Source organism: Harpia harpyja, chromosome 4 (genome assembly GCF_026419915.1).
Source record: "Harpia harpyja isolate bHarHar1 chromosome 4, bHarHar1 primary haplotype, whole genome shotgun sequence".
In the NCBI taxonomy this organism is placed as follows: Eukaryota; Metazoa; Chordata; class Aves; order Accipitriformes; family Accipitridae; genus Harpia; species Harpia harpyja.
Window position 1 is genome coordinate 75,861,188 of NC_068943.1, and position 25,126 is coordinate 75,886,313.

Here is a 25,126-nt window from a genome sequence, read left to right on the forward strand (position 1 = left end):
CTAGAAGGCTTATTTTCTGTTTGGAACATAAACACTGAAGGAATTGAGTTTGTTTGAACTAGAAAAGAAGAATGAGGGAAAACTTGAAAATTCGTAGAAGACTACTACAGTGGTGTCGTGGTTTAACCCCAGCCAGCAACTAAGCACCACGCAGCCGCTCACTCACTCCGCCCCCCCCCCAGTGGGATGGGGGAGAAAATCAGGAAAAGAAGTAAAACATGTGGGTTGAGATAAGAACGGTTTAATAGAACAGAAAAGAAGAAACTAATAATGATAATGATAACACTAATAAAATGACAACAGCAATAATGAAAGGATTGGAATGAACAAATGATGCGCAGTGCAATTGCTCACCACCCCCCGACCGACACCCAGCCAGTCCCTGAGCGGCGATTCCCCCCCCCTTCCCAGTTCCTATACTAGATGTGACATCACATGGTATGGAATACCCTGCTGGCCAGTTTGGGTCAGGTGCCCTGGCTGTGTCCTGTGCCAACTTCTTGTGCCTCTCCAGCTTTCTCGCTGGCTGGGCATGAGAAGCTGAAAAATCCTTGACTTTAGTCTAAACACTACTTAGCAACAACTGAAAACATCAGTGTTATCAACATTCTTCACATACTGAACTCAAAACATAGCACTGTACCAGCTACTAGAAAGACAGTTAACTCTATCCCAGCTGAAATCAGGACAAGTGGGAACTGGTCTTACTGTCCACTGTGAATAAGACAAAGATTTTGGTTTAAAACTACAGCAAGGCAGATTTAGTGTAGATGAAGTGGTATTAATTATAGGTGGGCAGTAGATTGTATCATTTGGGAGTATCAGTATCTCCAGCTTTTGGAGGTTGTTAGAAACAGGTTGGACTACTGTCTGTCAACAGTGACAGGTGTAATTTTTGTGCTTTACAAGGAGGGGATAAATTAATGCCACCCTGAGATTTCTTCTGGCCTCAGTAGGATTCTGTTTTGTGATAAGACTTGAAAGCTGGAGTTATCTAATACCTCTAAATCTTTGAAATAACAGATGCTGTGAATTTTCCAAGCAACCTCTCATATCTCTGTAGAGCAAAACCTTACCTGTCCTCCTTTCCTTGGTGCTCTTAATGACCTTAACATACTTCCACTATCGGTGGTTAGTTACAGGCCAAATGCAAACAAGCGCATTGCATTTCATACATTTAATTTCCTTGAATCAAGAAAGAGATGATTAGAAAAGTACTAGTATTCTCATTTTACTTTAGTTTCATATGTGGTTAATGAGTGATAGTTTCATATGTGGTTGCTAAAATGTTTTATTCTTTTCCTACATCTTAAATTAGACTCACAAAATAGTTGTCTTCTAACTCAAGTCACTTCATGTGATATCAAAAGGTAACAAAATATAAACACAGCGAATATTTCTCAATCAAGGCAATTGTTCATCACTCTTTTTAGACACTGCTTCCAAGCAAGCACCGATTGAAGCTGTTCAAAAGTCTGTTCAGTTGTTTGAAGAAAGGAGATACAGAGAGATGAGGAGGAAGAACATCATTGGCCAAGTTTGTGACACACCGAAATCTTATGATAATGTCATGCATGTAGGTTTGAGAAAAGTGACTTTCAAGTGGCAGAGAGGAAACAAAATTGGTACGTTCATTATACCTTCATTTGCCAGGCTAAAATACCAAGCTTAGTGTTTTTGAAGGAAATCTAAGACTATCTTTTGAAATTTTGGGTCTCTGCATAGGTAGCTTTACTGAAATCAGAATGTTAAAATACAAAATTCTGTTGCAGCTAGGATTTCCTTTATGTAGAACTTCAGTGAAGTTTTCACTGGTCAAATAACAAGAAACAAAGGAGGAGAAGGATTTGGTTAGGGCAATTACTTAGGTATGATCCTGTGATTCCTGCATGTGTTTAACCCTATAAAATGTTTGATGAGTTCTGCTTTGGAAGAACCAGAAATATGAATGGAAATGAGCACAAACTTTGGGTTTTGTTTAATTCACCAGTATTGTTGTTTCACCCATATGATCATTGTTTCCTCCATATGGTCATTGTTTCCTCTCTGGTTTGGGATTTGTGGGGAAAATCCTCATACTCATGAGAAGTTTTCTTTCAGGTCAGCCTGTTCATGTAATGTTTCTACTTTTAGTCAGCTTGAACTCAGGACTATGAATGTACTATTAAGTGTTACAGGTTAAAAGCTACCTGAAATTTTAAATTAAAATAAAGGTAAATGACCTTGGCAAGCTCGGTTTTCAGTGATGTTTTGTTATTGCAGTTGATGTACATGTTGCTTATTGAATGTAGTGTAATTAATTATTCTTATTTTATTTTAATTCTGCAGGTGAAGGCCAGTATGGGAAGGTCTATACCTGTATCAGTGTTGACACTGGAGAGCTGATGGCTATGAAGGAAGTGAGTACTCTGTATACAAGAATCACTGCTGCCCTTGTTTTTTTTTTCCAAACGAAATGTACATGACTTAGCAGGCATTAAGGATTTCTGAACAGTTGTTAGCTAACTGTGAAAGGATGGGAAGACAAATTGTTTATTCATGTAGCCACATCCGCTGTTCCTCCTTAAGTTGCTTAAGCTTTTTCTTTTCAGTTTACAGCTTTCAGTTTAAATGTATGTAAAATGGATAATGTTTTTTTACTAATCTCATAGGGGTTTTGTGAACTTAATGAATGCTTGCTTAATATGTGCGAACTCCCATTAAGAGATCTTAAATTATTTTGGAAAGAGTTTTCTGATTAGTGAAGTCTGTACCCAAACTTACATTTTACTTTGCAGTATTTTGTCTCACATTTTATTCCTTTTTTCTTCATTCCTTAGATAAAAAGATAGGAAGTGTCACATCAGATGTTTTTCAGCTTCTCCTGTAGTTTAAGTGAGCTAGGCTGAGTCACAAAACTGTTGACTAACCTGGTGGGTACAGAAAATTTTATTTTCAGGATAGAAGTAAGTAAAGCTGTGTAGGTGTAGAGATCCGTTTTCCCTACAGCACCTTGTTTTTTAAAATATTTTTATTGCTTAGTTTTATTGCATTTCTACATCTTCAGGCAACTGCAAGCATCAACTGTTCACAACAGTTACCATGCCAGCCATTTGATGCTAGAGCAGTTACATTTTATGAGCCAGTTCTTACACACACACAATAAGTATGTGATCTCAAAGGTGTGGAAAAGCAAGACTAGGCTTGTGCATAACTTCTTGTACCATACTCATGCACTGACTGACTAATACCAACACTTGAAATTTTGTTGTTGTTGTGTTTGTGTGGTTTTGTTTTTTGGTTTTTGGGTGGGGTTTTTTTGTTTTCTCCTGATGAAATAATATTATTCCCCCCATCAGTAGCACACTCTGTTTCTGGAATTCAAAGTTGCTTTCTGGATGCAGGTCCTTTTTACAGATTAGCATGTGTGTGTTCTTTAGCAGAAGTTCAAATAAATGAAATGGACCTTGTTTGACAGACATTTCACTAGTAGGCTAAATATACAGTATGCTGCCTTTTCCTGTAGTATTTTTAACTTCCAGAATTATTTCACCAAGAAACATTCCCTGCCTCCCCACTGTGGGCTTAAATGCAAAGTGCATCTTCCAAATAAAAGGCTTTTCTGGAGTTCCTTAAGAGTACCTTGGGAGAAGACTTCTTTATTTATTTTTAAACTGGTTAAAAACATTGCATTCCCCATGCCCCCTGAGATTTCTTCAGACTTTACTGCCTTAGCCACAGTGTCGTTAAAATCTCTACAAATTATAGTGGACGAGCTTTACTACAAATACATAGTATTGCAACTTTGAAGTGTTAGGAAATACATAAAACACTTGAATGTCATTTGTCACCTTTTTGTAATCTCCATGTATTTAATTTTACCACTGTTTGAGTACTAACTGTGTCCTGGAATTGTTACACAGAACAAAACCAATCACAATGTCCTAGCAACCAAAAGTAGAATATGTGCATTTATTTCTCTAGCAGTTGTCCTGTACTCAATTAATGAAATTTCTGCTTTCTACCAATATGGTAAAAATCGCATCTTGCATAATTTGCCTTGCATTTTGCTTATCTTTGTGTGAATAGAAGTTTTAAATCAGTTTTTCAGAAGACTTGGTATTTTTTCTTCCATGAAAAATCCGTCACAACATGTTGTAGGAGAACTAATGAAAACCTGTTTCCTTCATCAAAACCTTTATGATTGTATTTGTTCCATGCCACACCTTTTCCTTGCAGCTGCCTCATTCTCAATGAAGAAACCCCTCAAAGAAATCCCTTAGAATCTCCGTTGATGAAGTACCTGGCAACTAGTCTTTCTTGAATGATAGCTCTCACTGATGTTACTTTCAGATTCTCTTGTACTGTGTCTATCTACCACGTTTAAGCTAGAAGGCAAGCTCAGAAGAGATATATATATATATGTGCATACATGTGTGTATTTATACATTTAAGTAACAGCATTTTGCTCTTATGAAGTTTATAAATCATCATATTTGTATGTAATTTTCAAAAAATAGTTTGATGTTCTTTTTTGTTTAAGTTTGGGGATGGTGGGGTGGTATTTTGGGGCTTTTTGTGTGATGATGCTGTTTTAAAAAAAATTAGCTTTTTAGCTGTTTTCTTGGTTTGTGTTTGTGTTTAGGATGGGTTTTTTGGATTGTGGGGTTTTGGGGGTTTTTTAGGGGGTGTTTTTTGTTCCTTAGTAATTCGAAATAGTGGCAAAATAATGAAAAATCTTTCTTGCAGATAAGATTTCAACCTAATGATCACAAAACCATCAAAGAAACAGCTGATGAACTGAAGATTTTTGAAGGCATCAAACACCCTAATCTTGTTCGTTATTTTGGTGTGGAGCTCCATAGGGTAAGAAAACATAAATTATTGGGGCTTTTTTATAGGGCAGAGAGAAAATTTTAAGAAGCTTTGGATCATGGAGGTTTTACTTGAGAACTTTCTAGTTTAGCTTTATTGTCTGGATATCTCTGTGAATTGCAGTGTGCCTGTCTTCCTCTGAAGATTGAGGTCTCTGAAACATAGTTTGGAGAAATTTTTTGGAACTGGCACATAAACAGAGAAGGTTCACGATAGGTGAATAGAGTGAGTCATGCTGGAGCTATTCTATAATGCTACTCTGTTTAACTGCTCTAAAAGCAAGCTATGTCATATACAATTTGCTAACTTCTGCCTGTAGATAAAGACTCAACAGCCTAAAACCCTTCGCTGGTAGCAGAAAAAGTTGTACCAATATGTTGTTGATTCCTGAAAAATTTTGTGCTGGTGTTTAAATTCTGATGCCAGACAAGTATCTTAAGGAAGCAGATCTTCTGGAATTCAGCTAGCATCTCTTCAGAAGGAAAAATGAGTTTTCTTGCTTGAACAGAAGAACTAATGAAGTCTGGTTTTCTTACGGAGTTGGATTGCAGCGTTGCATGCTGAGATACCCTACTTTTTATTACTCTTTGCTTCCCACGTGCCCTTCCCACCTTCCCCTGTGAGTCTCAGGTCCTTCATGTATCTCTACCCAGTGAGGTGGGCAGGGAACAGGACGCCTGGTGTCTGGCTGGAAAGTGATGTGTGATTTTTGACTGATTTGCTCAGTATGAATGGGTTGATTTGCTGACCCATTGCTGATTTAGAAGGGGACAAAGGCTGCTTTCTGTCTGCATTTATTTACTTGGGGACACAACTTTGGAGGTCTGTGCCCCTGTGTCATTGGTTTCTCAGCTAGTTCTAAGAGCTTAGTGTCTTTGCCATCTTTTTGTATTAATTAAGTCTGGCTGAAATTGGCTGGGCTTGGAGACAGAGAAAGGGAACAAGAACCTAACTTTTACTTAAAGTGAGTTAGAGTTGGCATGCTTGTTCAAGCCACAGACAACAACAAAAAACTTGCCCTCCCCAAGAAATCAACACATGATATTGCAGGAACTAGGAGAGAGGAAAAAAAACCAACCACCACAAGCCCAAACCATCATTTTGCCTTTTTTCTAAATATGCAAAGGATCGTTTTGTATTTCTGCGTAATAAACCTACAAGATTTCCAAAGTGCTTTTTGGTTGATGCCAAAGTAACATATTTTATACCACCAAATAGTATCAGTTACATAGAAATGATGCAGATAGACATGTGGCAGAGATTTTTCCATAGCTGTGCAATAGAATATATTAGATTGAAGCATACCCAAGAGCATAGAGTTCTGAAGAGATGATTTATTAGATATTCCATGGTAAGAGGTACTTCCATTACAACATTACATGGTACTTCCATTACTCTTTTCACAAACAATGAAGGATGGAAGGAAAACTTGATCCTAATTCAGTGTTTAAAAAAGCAAGAAAAAAAACCAAAAAACCCAAAACAACAAAACCCAATGAAATCTGGTTTGGTTCCCACAACAGGAAGAAATGTACATCTTCATGGAGTACTGTGATGAGGGCACTCTGGAGGAGGTATCAAAACTGGGCCTTCAGGAGCATGTCATTAGGCTCTACTCAAAGCAAATCACGATTGCTATCAATGTACTACATGAACATGGTATTGTTCATCGAGACATTAAAGGTAATGTTAACCATAAAAGGTAATGTTGTTGTTTCAGTGTTGTAGATGAGGGTGGGGGGGAATGATGGGGGACGTATTTGCAGATTTAGTGCATGTTATCTCTACAGCCATTAAGTGTACAAAGCCTTCCACTCATTTTTCAATTTTCGATTTACAAGTTATTGGCTAGTTATGGGCTCCTTTTTAAGTGCAGAACATAAAAAATGTTCACAGTTGGCATTGCAAACTCGTAAGTTCTGCCCATGATTTATATAGTTTCTGTAGAGGTTAAGATTGTTGGGGATTCATCCAAACTCAAATTTTGGTCCTTTTATTTCTAGTACTAATACACTGAGTTATGTAATGCTGTTTTTCTTCTCATCTATGCAAGAAACAGTGGTGTTTTCTGGGAGCTGACAAGCAATATAAAGTGCTAGAGTTGTTCATCAGAACTTTTCCTTGTGATTCCCATTTTCCAGAAGATTTTTAGGATTTCAGATGAATGGTTGATTAAACATAGTAATAAAAGTCTTGTTAAAAGAAGTTAAAGGGGTATGGTAAAATTACTTGTCTAGTGGGGTTTTCTGCCATACATTTATCTATTCATGCCTGGTTCTCAGCTTTTGCTTACAAAATGAGCAGACGGGAACTACAATAACTGAAGGGGGGTTGGTTTTGGCATTTGCTTAAGGCACCCAGTGTCAGTCCGCATTTCACATTCATTTTTCTTTTCCTGCACCTTCCAAGAACATCCTCCATGTCTAGTTATCTTGTTTTTGTTAGTCTGGCATACTTTGCTCACCTATAGCAGAAACTCAACAGAAGGTAGGGGAAACAATGCACACAATAAGCCCTGCAAATGCTCATTTTATGACAAGGCAGTGCAACCCAACGATGCTGGGTTTCTATGTCCCTCTTGCTCACAGGGTTTTGAATCACCGCAGCAGTGTAGGAGGTTCCCAGTTGCTCTTGGTCCTTTGGCCTCGTGCTTCTCATTTGGGAAAAGAACTATCTACGATCCAGAGGCCTCCCACCCAGGTAGGCCACTCTTGAGTCAGTTTTGGCTTTTTTTCCTAGAAAACACTTTCCCTCACTCCCATTCCCCAGCAATCTTGCCTTTTCTGGTTCTCCTTCCTGACCAAAGGTTTCTCTCCAGTTGTGGATTTCCCTCCGTGCTTTTCACAGTGCCCTCCTTGCCCTTCACTTGATCATTCCATGTCCAGGTTCTGCTTAGCTGGATTACACTCTCCTGGAAGCTTGTTGTGATCAAAATCCAAGGCTGGCTGACAGGGATTTCTTTTGTGCTGCTCTATGTCATTGCTGATTTCTGGATATGTTTCCAAATAGGTCTTCCTCTCATCAGGGAAATGCAGTGAAGTGAGAAGAGCTGTGTAACAGAACTGTAATGCTATGTTATCTGAGGGCATTTCTGTTGCAACAGGTTCCTCATACCAAATATTGGGGTGTTCCTTGAGAATAACAGCAGCTGTAAACAGAGGGTCACTGCAGACACATTTATGTATAGACCTTCGTGAAACTTAGTGACAGAATATGAAGATAGACCACAGAGAGTATTTTTATAAAGGATGCCTGAAGTTACATTGGAAGTCTCTTGCTCTCTGTCTCCTTTTATGCTAACATTGCATCCCCAAGTTTTCAAGCTAACAGCAGTAAAGAAAACTCTGGTTTTACTTTTAGCTCTTACGTACTCTTATTTTTCTGATAGGGAAGAATGATAATATGTCATTCAGGCTGTTAAAACTGCTTTCCTATGGAAATCTCGCTGTCAGATCACACTCTCATGGCCAGTTTGCTAAATATCACTGCGGATCTGTTTCTTTCAGCAGCAGATAACCAATTCTTAGAGTAATTGTTTATACGTGTCCTGCAGTTGGTGTGTGCAAGTACCTTGTGCTCAAAAATGGAGTCTTCCGGTTAGCAGCATCCACTAGTGTCACCGTTGTCCTTCAGATGCTGTTATGGCATCCAGTTCTAGGAATGTAAAAGATGAAGCAAGACACAGCTGCCTTGAATCCTTTTTCAACCCATGGTTGTGAGAGTGAACTGAGGGTAGTGTCGGTTGGTTGTTACACTTGGCTGCCCTGGTTTTGATGAGTCTGTGTCAATGTGTAAAGTAGTTGGTCTAATATGTAGCAGGTGATTAAGTCTTCTGGGATAGGTTTGTTTGTTTTTTTTTTTATCTCTGTCCTGGGTATTGGATTTTAACCCCTGTGGCTAAGCCCAGATTCCTCAGATACAATTACTTCAGTTTTTGCAAGGAAGCTGTTCTGCTCAATGATCAAGAACGATGGAATATTTAATGCTGAAGGAAGTCTCTGTTCAACACAGGGCCAACCTCAGTATCAGATCGAATGTCAAATTAGATCAGACTGCGGAGGATCTTGTTCGGTTGAGTTATGAGTATCTCCAGGGACAGAGATTCCCTTTTCTCTGGGCTCCTGTCCCAATGACTGACCTATCCCTGCTGTGAAAAACTTTTTCCTGATACCTCCCTGCAATTTGCAGAAGTTGCTATTTGTGTCCATTGCTCCATATCCTTTCATAGTGTGCCTTTGAGGAAAATGCCTGTTTCCATCTTCTTGATATCCTCCCATTACACAGTTGAAAACAGCAATAAATTACACACACACACACACTCCTCCAGTCTTCCCTTCTTTGAGCTAAACAAACCCATCTGTGAGCCTCTCCTTGTACCTTGTGTGCACCAGCCCTCTGACCATCTTGATGCCCTTCTGCTGGGTTTTGTCCAGTATGTCAATGTCTGTCTTGTACTGGGGAGCCCAAACCCAAGACACAGCACTCCAAGCGTGGTCTCGCAAGTGCTGAATTGACAAGAATTAATCACTAATTTCATGCTTGGTGCTTTCTCTCTGGGAGAGAAGGGCATATTCCTGAAGGCTGCTTGGATTGCGTTTTCAGAATGAATACAGAAAATGAAGGGATTGTATCTGAAGCTTCAGTAGATCAGAAACCTGTGAATGAGATGCTCAAGGCCAGGAAGTCTTCATCAAAGTGTTAACTCTTGTTAACTTTGTTGATAGCTCTCAGAATTTCTGTTATTCCTGCCTTCATGTCTTCACGGTGAGCACAGGGGAAGGAAGGCCATCCAATGAGAGACAGAAGGCTGTTCAACAGGAGACTACGGGCACATGTCACACTTTCTAAAGTAAAAGAGGATGCTAAAGCTGATTTTTTTCTCATCAAAGGGTAGCATATGGCCTGCTTGTTCATTGAATGAATTTGGTTGTTGCACTGCTTAAGTAATGGCTGAGGAATGTCTATGAGCTGCCCCTCTTTGTGGAATTATGCCACAGCCTTTAGCAGGGCTTTTGGTACTGCTCCTCGGACTTGCATTATTTACACCAGCACCTTTGGAATATCACGCTGTCGCAGTTTCCACTGCGCTTAATACGGGGCTGACTTGGCACAGAGATACAGGGCATGAAACCAGTTTAAATGCTTTGGGTCATAGCTGTAGTTCTCTCTAGCAAGGGTACAGCTTTTGACATTTGCTCCTTGTTTGCAGTCTGCCCAGAAGATCTTGTGGTATAAATGGCAGTAGGGCTGTGCAGAACTGGGCTACCTCTTGCCTCTGCCAAGTACATCCAGTGAAGATGCTTTTGATAGTGTATGTGTAGGAGGAGAGAGGAAACAGATGGACATGTTGTGCCTTTTTGCTGTTTTAGCCATAGTCTCTAGTTGTATTTTGCTTATTAACTGTGCAGATATAGTAGGAATTTTGTTACATTCCTAGCAGCATTAACTGTCAAAGGTAAAAAGCATCTAGCACCCTCAAAGTACTGCCCTTGTCTCTCCTGTTCCCTTACCCAGGTCCTGCTGGATTTTGTGCAGGTTTCCTCTAACAAGGAGACCCTTTTTAAAGACTCCTAGAGTTTGGTCTTGGTCTCTGAAGCAGAGACCAAGCAGCTTACAAAACAGAGGCTCCAGCAAACAACGTATCAGTGGAAGCCTTATTCAGCTGACAGAAGGTGTCAGCAACGTGAGTCTTCAAGTGGTCTCTTTTTCTTCGCAGTGAATCTTTGGTACTAAATTGTCATTACTTTCTTTTTAAAGGGACAAACTTTAGTTTGAAAGGAATTCTAAGTAGATTCTGAACCAAACTATTAAACCAAACTATCACAATAGCTTTAGACTCAGTCAGAAGAAAGATGGTTGCACTTCAGCTCTGCCAGTTTCCACCCACTGCAGTAATCAGAAACCACTTTGTAGCCTTCCATGAAATCTGTGTGTTGCTTTCTTGAGAAACGGGAACATAGGTTTCCAAAACATCCTTGTAAAAGTGTTTGCTAGTGATCACCATTTTTCCTAAGCTCTTTGTGTGGGCTAAGTGTACCTACTTTCAAATATGACAAGTAATTGCTTGAAAATCATTAGAAAAAGAAAAGCTGCAGGCAGTAGTTCAAAGGAAAAAGTTGCTGATAAGAGTTAACTGTCACTCTTCTAATGCATTGCTCTTATTTAGTGTCCCGTCGAGCTGCCTTCTTGTACTGCTTTGGTGTGTTTCTGGATTCTCTTTCATTCAAGGAGCTGAGGGATGGCCTACCCAGCTCCGTTACAACGTGCCTGTGATTGCAGGGTGACTCTGGACACGTATGTCCCTCTGATGGCAAACAGCAGAACCCAGCCAAAGTATTCTGATCCTGAGTACGTGCAGGCACCTGAATGCCAGGAGTGGAAAACTTACGGACACAATGTGCAGAAGAGTTGTATTCACTGAAAGTCAATTCTTCTTTCAGAACTTGTAAAAGGCTTACAGTAACTAAAGGTTGGAATTTATTTCTGTTAATGATTTCTCTCCCGCTTTTATAGTGCAGTTCTGCGCAACACCTCTTGGACTAAATAAACCTTGCTTTAGTTATCAAGCATTCTCATAGTAGTTAGAGAAGTCCTTTGAGAAATGGGCAGGGTTTTGGCATCATTGACCTGCACTGCCTTTTTTTGACTTGAGCTTTTTGAGGATTCTTTTTATTTTCCATTAATATCTTGGGGATGCCCAGCCAAGCTAACTGGAAAAAAGTCATTAACTAAGAAAACATAACACAAAGGAGGAGCAGCCAAGAATTCCTGCACTGACCTATGTTCAAGGTGGAAAAGAAGTGAGAAACTTCTGAAGGTTGTATTCGGATGAGCAATCTTTGAAAGAATCTTCTGTGTGACATGGGAAAAGGCCATGTGTAACAAAGTCCCCAACATTTGCCTACTCCTACAGTAGGCAGGCAGTTTTGTTCTGTGCAAAGCATTAATCTTTCTTCAAGAGAGATCACAGCTGAAGCTGTGTTTCTGCCAGGTGACTCTTGCAACCTACTTGTGGTTTCATTGTGGTACTTGCAGAATCCAGGATTAGGCCTGACGTAAATAGTGAGCTGCTTCTGCTCTACCTGTTTTGTGTTGGCTGTCAACATGTGTTTTGGCAGGGTGTTGAACGAAAGAAAACAACTTGTTATCAAAAGCACTTGGCTTATTTTGCAGTGTTGCAGAGAGCAAGTGACTTGAAGCCAACTGCATATTCCCCTTGGAGATTTTCAGCTATGCTAGGGAGATGTTTTCTAGTGTAAACTGGCAGTGTAGCCAGCTATTGTAACAGTAGCCTGCCTCCAGAAATTCTTTTGGAAGTAGAGCACAATAGCAGTGGGCATTTGGTCGTACATTAAATAAAATGCTATAAGCGCCATTTTGCAAGTTGGCCGTGACGACACAGCTGTATGACATCATCTGTCTTGACTCAGCAGAACTGAAAAGATGGCTGGTGGGAGGTACGCAGCAATGGCCTCTGCCAGGAAGCTCCTTAAGGACAGGTGTTTTTCGCAGTGCAACACTCACGAGGATAAGCACTGGAATTCATAAATTCCTGGAGGAGTAATTTCTCGTAACAAGCATGTATGGAAAGCTGATGAGTTTGCCTGCTGTACTGCTTTGTGTTTTGAAGAGTTCTTGTTGTCAACTTCCAGCACACTTAGATTTAACACAAACCCACCAAAAATCCTATTGGCTAATGGTAATATACCCTTCAGGGAACATCTCTAATGCTATCATATTCCACACTTAATCCACAGGTAAAGATCTAAGTACAAATTCAGCTATTATCTACTGTGTAACTTCCAAGAGTATATTGAGAAGCCCTCATTCCTTAATTCAGCACTGGTTTAACAAGTGTTACTGTTTTTTGTTATGTTTCCTAGGAGCGAACATCTTTCTTACCTCATCTGGACTGATTAAACTAGGAGACTTTGGCTGCTCAGTGAAACTGAAGAACAACACCCAGACAATGCCTGGAGAAGTGAACAGTACTTTGGGGACTGCAGGTAAGGAAGCATGTGCTAGGCAAATACTTGTCTAGTTACCATAAAAGAAGATATCTTTGCCAAAGTCTGGGCTGGAGTAAAATGATGTGTTTCAAGGAAACTTGATTTTATCTTAGCTAGTTAGATGTACTTTACATCCAGAAGTCAAAACAATCAGTGAATGATGTAACATGAGAAATAAAATTGTATTTGTTCGGTAATTATAAAGATGCTGGAGCTTGTGTTTTCTGGGGTTGTATCTTTCTTTGCAGCCTTACTGAAACAGTACTGTTCTTACTGAACAGCTGCTTTATCTATTTTTAAAAAATGAAAATAACTGAAAGTATATACTGTACCAGCATTTTCACTATTCTTTTTCAAACTGAAAGACAGTTATGCTGCAAATGTGTCAAAGAACAAGAAGCCAGCAAATGACAAAACTTAGCAAGAAAAGCTGAGTGGTAATTCATTACAGATGTATTAAAAAGCATTTGGTTTGCCCAGTTAATCACTTACTGTTCTTCTGCTGTATGAACTGACGACATCATCTGTGTTGTTTCAAAGCATACATGGCTCCAGAAGTAATTACTAGAGCTAAAGGAGAAGGGCACGGACGTGCAGCAGACATCTGGAGCCTGGGCTGTGTTGTTATAGAGATGGTCACCGGCAAGGTAGGGATGTTTCACGTACTGAATGAGTGCAAACTGTTCTCAGCAGTTTCTCTGCAAATTCTGGTCCCACTTCCAGCAATTTGTCACACTGAAGTCTGCAAGTACTGGGGTGGCTTTTAATTTCCTGGGGTACAGAAATATATGTGCTATTGGATAGCAAGTTGCTCACTAAACCTTGCACTCAGCACTGCTGTTACCTGTTGCAGAGGCCTTGGCACGAATATGAGCACAACTTCCAGATCATGTATAAAGTGGGGATGGGTCATAAACCTCCTATTCCTGACAAAGTGAGCCCAGAAGGGAAAGACTTCCTTTGCCACTGCCTGGAAAGTGACCCGAAGATGAGGTGGACGGCCAGCCAGCTCCTCGATCATCCTTTTGTCAAGGTTTGTCTCATGGCTTTGGCTCCAAAGACTGTAGATGGGAATTGGAAACAGCTTTTAGTTGGCTTCATCGTTTGCAGCTATGCCACAGGGCTTTGTATCGCGGTGGGAGGCTGGTATCGAGTTGATGCTGTCCAGAAAACAAGGTATGGCAACTTTTCAGAAGCACGTGTGATGTTGCTAGCAAACATTTGACTAAAAATCTGGTGTGTACCATGCAATCAACTTTCACTGCTGTTTTGAGATGCATTATCTTTATGTTAAAAAGACTTGTCAAGCTTCAACTTGGTGGTAGTTATTTGGATCTGCCAAGGGCTCTGTGCCTAAAATTTTAGTGAGTACATATGCACAGACTTCTATAGTGTAGAGATAAGGGTCCCCTCTATAAAAAGTGAAACAAGCACATGTGTGAGAACTCTACCATTCTTCATTGCAAGGGTCTGCTTTTCTTTTAAGTAAGTTCATACTTAATGTTAAGTTCACTTTGAATGTTTATCTGGCAACTGGCATAACAATCTGCAGTTCTTGCATGAACTGTCGTTTGATTCTTTGCTTAAGAATAGACAAATATTCACAGCTACAAATTTGGGTGTATCAGTAACTTCCTTTTTTTTGAAGAAGTAGGAGCACAGTAGGTTATTGAATTTTGTCCCAGTTTCCAAGCATAAAGTTGTTCACTTTGGTATTCTGGTTCAGTAAGAGTGTGTTTGGGATCATCATACCCATCCCCCTCATCACTGCAACTGTAGCCAGATCCCATCCATCACAGAGGCAGAACGCTTCTGTAGGCACACAAGAGTTGCATGGTGACAGTGGAAACATCAGTATTCACATATAAACACTTGTAATTCATTGTCTGTGTGACAAGGGAGAAAGAAGAAAGCTTCAAAGATGTTCAGTGAAGGTGCTAAAGAAACTGATGCATTGTTGTCATCTTGCTGCAGCAGGGAGACAATTGACTTAATTGCCTTTTGTCCCTTCACAGGTTTGCACAGACGAAGAATGAAGTTATTCACTCTCTGGCCTTTTTTATTCTGGCAAGATATCTTTTAATCACTACTGTATGTAATATTTACATAAAGACTGTGCTGAGAAACAGTATAAAAGTTGAACTTACGAAGACTGCACAAGTGACGAGCGTCACTTTCTCTGCTGCTCCTGTATGTTTTACTTGGCACATGTTGCTCATGTGACAGTGTCCGCAAGTTGGAAGAAGCTGCATGTTTCAGTGAAAGTGCCATTACTACTGTATATGGACCATACATTTTTTTTGTTCTTTCTCCTGTTTCTCATTTGATTGAGAACTGTAATGTTAATAACTATGTAGTATTTTTGAACTCTTTAGGTTCAGAAAAATGCTGTAGTGTTATCAGGCGTTATGGACCTTGTTTTTTAATCTGTTTGTTGAGTGCACTGACTGTGAACTTTTACTGGTTTTTTTGTTTTATTTGTTTTTGGCAAGCTTCAGATTTGTTATGCACAAGGCTGATTAATGAAATTTTAAAAAAAGTTTTTTCTCAATAAATGGTTTATTTTAGGAGTTGTTGGTGAAGGGTTTTTCTTCTCAAAATAAGTGGGGGTGGTGTCACATTTTAAACTAAGCTAACCTAACTGGAATAAGCTTCTCTTACTGCAGTAGTCCATGTTTTGTCAAGTTCAAGACGTGCAGTGTAAGGTGCTTCTTACACAAGTCATAATAGAATTAAGGTTGCCCCCTTCATCCTCTCCTGAAGAAATAAGGTGATGTGCAATTCCTGACACTACCTGTCATATAAGGGATAATAGAGTCGTGGTCTGAAATAACTTCTTGAATGTGAGTACTGTGAACAGGGAGTGGTCTGCATGGCCCTTCTGTGGCCAACAGGAGAATTGGTTAAGATTATTCTTGTGTTCCATTTGGCAAAACCAAGAACTTGCGTAACGTTAGCTTTTTAAAACCAATTTCTGCTCTTGGACTTTGATTTCCCCACCACCCCGCTTGTCATCAGTCTCAGAAAATGGAGAGAGGTTAGAAGTGGTTACCAATTAGAAGCAGCAGTCTGCAACACTTGATCTAGTTATTTTGACTTGCTATTAATTACAAACAGATGACTGACTTACTTAAAACTGTTACTTGTAAGCATTACTGCAAGTTTACATTTTCTTGTTACAGCTTTAGACCTTAAAATGGGTAACTAACTGACTGATGAAGTAGTGAACTTACTTGCTTTTAATATTTGGCTTTATTCTAAAGAAGTCCTCTCTCTCCTCTTAATCCACAAATCTTCGGTTTGTTACAGGTGGGTGAGCTGTTGAGACGGTGTCATGAAATCTGACATTTAAATCAAGAAAAGCATGAGCCTCACTGTGCAGGTCACCAGTGCAGTGTATCTAGGATCTCAAAAATACAACGTTGAATTTAAACAAAGACTTTCCCTCCTCTTCAGTTCTTTATTTTCAGTTATGATAGGAGGGGAAGTATGTTGTCATGGACTATGAAAGTACCTGAGGTAAAAGTCCCCCCTGGCCTGCCATGTGCTTTGCTTTGCAGTATAGCAGAAGCATCCGAGCGGTTTGTGTCCTCATTTGCCTTGTTTCAGGTGCCCTTGTATGCAAAGAGGAACTGTGGACAGCTTTTAGGAGTCAGGAGCTAAAGGTGAAGAGTAAACTGTTACTAACTAGTTCGTTGTTGCTGACCAAAAGAAAACTCATTCACTGCATGTCAGCTTTTTATACTTTTATTTTTGTATAAACAAACGTTAAGACGACTACTTTTGTTAAGGCAGTTGTAGAACATACAGTTGCTTGTGGGGACGAGGGGCAAACACTGCTCCGTAATGATGTATGTCATTCTTTTAATACAGTGAACTGGACTAGTGTAACTAACTTTGGCAAGTACCTTTAAGCTTTCTCTGTTTGCCAGGGAACGCTGGAAGGGCCCAGTGGTGTGGTCCTTGTGTGCTGGGACTTCTAGAAGTGCTTAGGAGGACGGATCCAGGAGTGGTGTGTTTGGCCCTCAGCCTGTTCTAAGGGTTGGTCCCAGGGAAATGGGTATGAAATAGTCTAAATGCTCTTTCCGAAGTACGTATATGTTTGGTGTTTTCCTCTGGGAGAAGTGACGCTGCATGCAGTTGGAGAGGAAAGGACTAAGATTCATAAGGAATGTTAAGTGTCTCCCTACCAGCATGTTCTATCAGTGGCTCTTTAAAAAAGGCAAAAAAGCTAGTCTCTAGCACTACAGGAATACGTATTTGCTGCTCAGAACTACTCGCTCCTGCACAGAGGGTTCATTCTACCACCCTGAGAAAAGCCCGCTGGATCTGGCAGGTAAGGCTTACAGTAGTGTGCTTGGAGAGATCTTTTCTCTTTCCCACCCCCACCCCACCATTTTCAGTCTTGTGTACAGCGTCTCCAGGTCTGGCTTATTAACATGCCTGATGCATTATTATGGGATAGCTGGACCTTCAGATGCTACTACAGGTTGTAATATTCAGTTTTCCACTGTTAATATTGTTTTAGCAAATAGAGTGCAGGACATAAGCTTTATTAAAAGAATAGCTTTCTAAGCACAGCAGTATTTTCTGGTCTGAGGCTCTATTTCATGTGTTGGGAAAATTACACTAAAGCCCATGTTTACATTCATGACATCATACAACCTATTGCAGAAGCCTTCAGAGCACAGGGAATGCAGGTGGGGAAAAGAGCCCCCCAGACTAGTCCCTGACACTTCCCAAGGCCTGTTCCTGCCTTCACAGTGTACATTTTACTGCTTCCACTCTCGAAAAACTTCACTTACTGCCCCATGCTAAAAGCACTACTCCACCTGCTCTTTAGGTGCTGCATATTAAAAAGACTAGTTTCTAGATGATCTGATGTACTTCATGATGTATTTCATGGAATGATTCGTATTTTGTTGTATTAGCCCGTTTCTGCTGGCCTCAGTTTTGTTACAGGAAAAGAGAAATGTTTTTTTATTCCAGCTGCTAGAACTAAGACTGCTCACTTTCTTCTCTAGAGACACACAGGCTCTTCATTCCCAGACTATCATGGTTTAGTCCCATGTGCAATGAAAATGTACCATCACTGAAAGTGCCAATCGTAATCCCCACTGCTCAGCATCAGTATCTTTAGATTTTAAAAGATCGGGGTTTTTTCAATCATAATTGCTGGTAGTTGGAAGTCTCTTCTCCATTTTTCTCTGTTTAAACAAGCTCTGTTTGGTAACTAACTTGCATATCCTTAACCCTTGAAGTTTAAAAACAAGAGGAGGCTGCCCTGGAATCAGTAGCAGGGATGTCAGAACAACACTGTTTTCCCAAGGAGCTTGATTCTAGTTTTATTTAATTCAGAAGGGTGTCAAAGCAAGTCCAGACAGCCATAAAAAACTCTTAAGCCATACCACTACTCTCTCCTACTTCCCCTTTTCTCCCCAAAAGAAAAGCAAAAGATAATTTAACTATTACCTCAGGCTGACTGTTACGAGACACCATGTAAATTAATTTATCAGAAAAGACAGACAAGCAGCTTTAATTGGGATCACAACAGTATGGGTGTGGGGCATAACTTTTAATGCATGCTTTGCATTACTTAGTTACAGCATACCCAGTTGTTTTGTTTCCACCATTGTTAGGAAGGCTTTTTAAAGTTAGAACTTTGATCAGTGTTTAAAGCTGAAAGGAATTCTATTACCTCAGTTTTTCGAAACTATAAATGGCATTTACTCTCAAAAGAATTACAGGTTTTGGCTATCCCTCTGATGCATTGCCTGGGGACAAATGTGGCAGTGGGTAACATAGCTCTGTTCAGGCTGCAAGGCCAAATTCCACTCCAGGTTATGCCACTGCAAGGCTCTGATCTAACCAAGTGGGCCCTTAGCTGGGGGCTGGCTGAAGTTTCAGAGGGCCCATGTGGTGCACACCGTGGCAATAAGTTACAGATGTAGAAAAACTCTACTGCAGTTCTGCCAGTTCAGTAGAGCTGCTTCAGTCCAATACTGGTATAACCAAGCAGAGCATCTTACTGTATTTAAACATTGACAGATTATGGTTGTTAAACTGTTAACAAGTGATCTACACAACTATCAATTTTAATCATCTTGTAACAATCTTCTGACATTAATCCATTCCTTAGAGCAAGTTAAGAAAGATAAAGGCTGCACCTCCAGTTAGTTTCCAGGTAGAGTCTCATCATACAAGCATACTGGAATTTATTTTTTTTTTCATCAAAACTTAAGACACTTTATAGGAAAACAAACCAAACAAACAAATGCAAACCTGTTGTGGAGAGTGTACGAAGGAGTGCATCTTTCAAGCGTGTCATCCAGCCCAAACCCCCAGAGAAAAATAACAGGAGCACAAATTCAGATATGTGTGGCAATTGCTCATCCTATGCTCCCTTCGATCTCACTTGAAGGACCATGATATGCACTTGAGTTTTCAGAAGTTGCATTTGTTCCCTTTGGATTGAAGCAGTCTCTGAAGACACTACTTTTGTTTCTGCTTGTTGTCATTGTTGCCATAGGTGGAGCCCTTATTAATTTCTGTAACACCTATCATCCATCTGACACCAACAGAAGCTGCAATAAAAATAAAGAACAAAAGCAGTTTGCAGACAGAAATTGAAGGCCTGTACAGCAGCACAGCATTAGTAGTAACTACCCATACTTGACCTTCGATGAAAAGTACGCCCCTGTATCACATAAGCAGCCCCCCCAGTATTATTTCATTAAGGAAGCTTCTAGTTTGCTGGCCCCAGGCTAGACATGACCTCTCCCACCAGCAGGGAAGAAAGAGGCTACATGAAGCAACACAGGGGTGGGAGGCACAGGCATGATGTGCTCCGCCCTGTTAAACCTTAGACAAGGCTGGCTGGGAGAAGGGGGTGCTTTGGGGCCACTGGTGTTACTGCCTCCCAGGAGTTGAGTGACAAGCTGTACTAATGTATCCACCTGGGAGGTGTGACAGGGGAAGGGAATTGTGCCTGCTTTCAACAGCCCCGTGCCTGGAAGAGCATGAGCAAGTGCAAAGGCAGCACTTCAGATCTTCATAAACAAGAAAAAAAGTAAGTTGTGGCATTTTTTAACTACTGCTCATGAAACAGTCCATTACAAGAGGCCAGGTTAATTTAAAAGACTTTTATAGTTGATTTAGTGGTAATGATTTACCATGCACAGGGATTGATCGTTCTTTTTATATAATTTGTGGTTCCTGAAGCGACTGTTTAAGTTAAACACAACTTAGCCTAAGGCCTCGGCCTTCCCCTCCCCTCACAGCTGTTACTCCCCAAACTTCTGCTCAGCTACTGTGTATATCCAAAACTGCCACACTTCTTTCAGGCCTAGACCTACCTGGGCATCACAAACACCATTCGTCTGCTCCAAATGCTTTTTCCAAAAAAAACCCAAGAAAGCCAGGAACCTCCCCCCTAAGCCTTCAAATCCCAGTTTCTTGCTGACTGATGGTGAAAAGACCTAGTCCTGTGAGGTGCTCGCAATGTCTCATTCCCATCAGTCTTTACCTCTTTAATATGACCCTGAACAATTCCTTACCAGCCAAAGGCCTCTTTATGGTCAAGTCAGACCCCGAGATCACCAAGAGAATGCGGAGGCTTTGCACCACTACGAGGGCTGATGATACAACACCCTGTGTCCTGGCATTTGCTGCTTTTCAGCACAGGAATGGGAGAGGGCTGTCAGCTGGTAACCAGTGCTGCCCCTGTGCTTTACTAGTTGCTTGCTTGGCCAGCTGTAACCTGGCACTACCCCTTCAACCATGCAAAACCATCACTTTTTTAAATAGCTATTTCTCTTGTGCTTCAAGCAACCTGTTCTAAAGTGGAGCACAGACTATTGAACAAATATTGTAACTGTAAGTAGGTAAGGCAACTTGAAAAAGCCAAATATATATTATTTAAGTAAGATAGATAGGCTAGAAAGCAGCTCTGCAGAGAAGGACCTGGGCTTCCTGGTAGGCGCCAGCAGTGTGTCCTTGTGGGAAAGGAGTATGAAGCTGCCCAGAGCTCCATTAGAAAGAGTGTTTCCAGCAGGTCAAGGGAGATGATCCTTCCCACCCTGCTCAGCACTGGTGAGGCACATCTGGAGTGCTGGGTCCAGTTTGGGTTCCTCAGTACAAGAGAGATATGGACATGCTAGTAAGGCCACAGAGATGATTAAGGGAGTGGAGGGAGCGTCCTTTGTATGAGGAGAGGCTGAGAGAGCTGGGACTGTTCACAGCCTGGAGAAGTGCAGTGTGATCTTATCCGTGTGCATAAATATCTGAAAGGAGAGTGTAAAGCAGACGGAGCCAGGCTCTTCTCAGTGGTGCCCAGTGACAGGACAGAAGGCAATGAAACACTGGAGGTTCCCTCTGAGCATAAGTAAAAAAAGGAATAAAAAAGTCTTTACTGTGCAGGTGATGGAACACTGGCACAGGCTGCCCAGGGAGGCTGTGGAGTCTCCATCGATGGGACACAGCCCTGAGCAACCTGCTGAAGCTGACCCTGCTCTGAGCTGGGGCTTTGGACTAGCTGATCTCTAGAGGTGCCTTCCCACCTCAGCTATTGTCTTCTGTTTGATTGGCTTGCATGAAAGGCACTGTGTATTTTATTCTTTCAAAATACCAGCACTTGAAACAAAGCAATCAACTACACACTTGCGTTTTGTAGTATGACAGTAAATTGACAGTTTTCAGAAGTGCAGGTGGTAACTGGATACCAGACACGAGTCACACATGATGCGACACAGCCATGGCTGAACAGACAGTGGTGGAACGGGGAAGCTGGGCTGCCCATGGGGCTGCCCTCGGGTCTCCTGGCTGCCGAGACAGGAGGAAAGCAGGGTCGTCTCACAGGCAGATAGCTGTGCAGTGAACAGCCCAGAAAGGGAGACTGTCACGCTCCACTGTTAGTCCGTGAATGGCAATGCAAGCCACTGGGACAAGTGAAGGGTTTCACACATAGAAAAGAAAAAAACATCTCTGACATTTGAATGGCCATGAGCTAGGGAAGACGAGAGGAAGATCCAACATTTAGCCTGCAGTCTGGGATTGTAACATAATAGTAAGCATGCATTAAGACTTTAACCAGAAGGGATAGAAACAGCACCTGGATATGGACAAAGCATAAGTAAGAGCAGCTGTTATAGCAACCACACAGCACACTGAGGATTTCATCCAGTTTGAGGAATGCCACTGCCTGGACACCAAGAAATACCTAGTTCAGCAGTTCAGTTTTGGTTGGGTTTTTTTTTTCCCTTCTCCTTTGCTCCCTGGTAGAAGCTGCCACTGCCCTTCTGTCCTCATTTCACCCTGCAGCCCTCAGCACCCTGGAAAAGGTGGGGTGCAAGGAGAAAGGGCTGCTCATGTTTGCCAAGCCTGTGGAAGCAAAGTGGAGTAAGTGCAGGGGTGCCTCAGTGGTTTCTCCCTGCACTGCCTGCCTCCTCTCCTCAACCCTCCTGGAGCCTTAGTGCATACCCTGGTGATACCATCATGTTTAAGGATTTATTCCACTTTTGTTTTAAATACAACTATACTAAGGGAAACTTAAGGGGTTTTTTACTACAAGGAAGGGGAGAAAGGGAGATTGAGCAGGAATTGTGCCTAACTTAGTCAGCTGTGAGAGTTTAAGCCCATTCTGAGAAGAGCAGGAGAGAAAAGCTATCAGCTGAGGCATCCCTGCACTGCTCCATGGCAAACTGCAGAAGGTAACTGAGCTCCTGCCATCTTTCTGCCCATCATTACCCACCAGCCAAAAGTTGCAGGAGGTTGCTGAGGACCTGCTCTGCCTGCCAGAGTGGTGGGGCTGAGGGAGGGCTGAGCTAACACAAATCGACAGAGCCAATAATGGAAACTCTTTCCTAGAACATTTTTTAAGCTCCAAGAAAACCCCCACCCCGACACATAGTACCACTTCCCTCAGCAAAAAACTTAGCTCAGCAGAGGATTTCCACCTTTTCTCTCACACCTCAGGATTTCTTCTCATGTTATCTGGGGCTCGTACCACACAGCAAGTGCAATAAGCAGCACAACAGGTAGGGGTATAAAAATGTCCCACATATACTCTGCTGTACACCTGGGTTATATAGGGTATACATTGAAATAAATATTTGTACAATTAAAGCTTATATGAATGGTAGAAATTGCCATTTAGGGCATATCTTATGTACTATTAAGGAGAGGAAACAAGCAAGTAACAAAAAAAACAAACAAACGAAAAAAACCCAAAAACCAACCAGTTTTAGGCACCAGGCTGAAAGGCCAGATTGTCTGGCAGCTCCACCAACAGGCACAATCAACACAGGCAGAATCCTACACATGGTTTGTATCCTCCTGCTGTTGTAAAACTTACTGTAACAATGCTGGTTTGTGGTCTCCTCGCCTTCCACTCATCTCAGCCTATGGGCATCAACAGCCTTGCTGCCCAGATCACATCATGCTTCGACCCTTTGGTCCATATTCTGCACTCGGACACTGTCAAGTCACCAAGGACTTACACACAGTTTGTACTGTGATCCACAGAAACAGGTCTTCTAATAGCACTGTGCAGATACTGTATAGCAGACATACAACAGCTCCTGCAGAATCAAAGCTAGCTCATTACTACTTATGCTTGGTTCAAATGAAATACTTCTCTTGCCTGTAACTGATACTTAACTGCTGGCTCCACGCCATAAGCCCAGATGCCATTACGCTTTTAGCATTAGATATGTAAGAGCTACTTCTTCATTTAAAAGCCAAGAGAAGCCCTCTCATCTTTTGCATACAGAACCAACAATCTCCTTTTAACTGCTGTTGACAGCTCTATAATAAAATACTTCTAGAGCATGAAGGTTGTCCTCTTCAACACAAATTACCAAAACATGAAAGGCGACCTAACGCTGGGTTCTTTGGAGTCAAATGAGATTGGGGAAGCAGGAGGAGGCAAAAAAGAAGCAGCTGCCAAATACAAATACCGACATTTGACAGACTTGCTCATTGCTTTAACACTAAATATCAGCCCCAAGTTTTAAATAGCAGTTGTAAGCTAAGTACGTAAATCTCTTGCCATGTGTCTGTCCTATGAAACTAAAGCCAGTTTTCAGAAGAGACTTTTGTCCCTCAAACTGCTTGAGCATTTAACCTCTGGAGCGAGCAGGAACCGCCTTGTGTTGGTTCAAGTAGTATCACAAAGGGCTCCTGGTCCCAGACCGGTAGTTAGATATTAGCACAATGCAATGATTGTTACGAGTATAAATAGCCAAACTGCTGCACAGCAAAGCAAGAGGGGATGGCTCAGCATTCTCAGTATAAAGAGGAGAGAGGAGACATTGTTTATTTAGGGCTGAAAGTGTTTGAGCTGAACCAGCAGAGCTATATATACATTGGTTATTCATTCCTTGGATCTGAGAGTTAGGGTCTGAGGTATTACAGTGCTTTCACTTCAGCTTGACCGCCCTGGGGCATTTCTTTTACCGCTCTTTCCACCTGAACAGCCAGTTACTTACAAGCCAGTAAGTGTTTTATTGGAGAGCACAATTAGCAGAGACTGTCCAAAAGACAAATGACACTCTGGAAACAAAGCAGAGGGTACCAGGTAGAAGGACCTCCTATTTTCTCTGCTCTTTCCCATCACTGAAGGGTTATGCACATCTTGTGCTATCTGCACCTATGCTAATAAAGGTGATGTTATCAGGTACTGAAATCTGCCCTTAGAAACAGCAATTGACTTATAATGGGCTATTAGGGACTGCAATAAGCTGCTTGATTCCAGAGTATCAGGTGAGCTGTCAAATTGCCATACAAAAAAATAATGTCCCAAATGCTACCTGTGCTGCTTCAGTTAATGAACAGAGGGCAAGAGTCTACTAGGAGCAATGTGAAAAGGCAGCTTTATCATCTGATCACAATGGTGAATAAATCCCTCTGGTTTACAGAAAAAGCTTCCTCTTTAATTGTTAAGCCACCCGGTACCAATTACCACTCACACTGGCAGACAGCAAATCCAGTCCTCCCTGCTTCGCTACAAACTGGATCTGCCAAGCAGACAGTTTCAACTGGCATCAAGACTCACTACCTCCAAGGCACATTTGTGTTCATCTACTGCTACGTGCCAGCCATTGCCAAAGTCACTTCTGAGACCTTGCCTAAAGCTGGAGGCAGAACTGCAAAATAAAATACTGGTTGCTCCTCTGTCAGAAGACAGCTGCATCCCTCCCAGGACATTCATGACAGAGACACCCCTCAGAATAAAAAGCACAGTTTTGGGAGAACAGCCCTGCTAC

The 25,126-nt window shown here is 41.4% G+C and overlaps 2 protein-coding genes across 12 annotated transcripts in view; one reads left to right on the plus strand and one right to left on the minus strand.

The window, feature by feature from the left end:
• Positions 1-15,433, plus strand: part of MAP3K4 (mitogen-activated protein kinase kinase kinase 4) — a 78,377-nt gene extending 62,944 nt beyond the window's left edge. For 9 of the 11 annotated variants that reach the window (XM_052784846.1, XM_052784840.1, XM_052784842.1 and 6 more), the window contains 8 exons: positions 1,434-1,625; positions 2,329-2,399; positions 4,729-4,845; positions 6,378-6,537; positions 12,738-12,860; positions 13,404-13,510; positions 13,717-13,896; positions 14,879-15,433. In XM_052784846.1, coding sequence (XP_052640806.1) covers positions 1,434-1,625; positions 2,329-2,399; positions 4,729-4,845; positions 6,378-6,537; positions 12,738-12,860; positions 13,404-13,510; positions 13,717-13,896; positions 14,879-14,899 — 971 coding nt within the window. In that variant the 3' untranslated portion in view covers positions 14,900-15,433. Of the gene's footprint in view, positions 1-1,433; positions 1,626-2,328; positions 2,400-4,218; positions 4,699-4,728; positions 4,846-6,377; positions 6,538-7,442; positions 7,555-12,737; positions 12,861-13,403; positions 13,511-13,716; positions 13,897-14,878 lie in introns of those variants that run through there. The other 2 variants (XR_008234800.1, XM_052784850.1) reach the window with 2 other exon arrangements.
• A 1,161-nt stretch (positions 15,434-16,594) lies between these two features.
• Positions 16,595-25,126, minus strand: part of AGPAT4 (1-acylglycerol-3-phosphate O-acyltransferase 4) — an 85,695-nt gene continuing 77,163 nt past the window's right edge. The window contains exon 9 of the mRNA XM_052784858.1: positions 16,595-19,447. Coding sequence (XP_052640818.1) covers positions 19,356-19,447 — 92 coding nt within the window. The 3' untranslated portion in view covers positions 16,595-19,355. The remainder of the gene's footprint in view (positions 19,448-25,126) is intronic.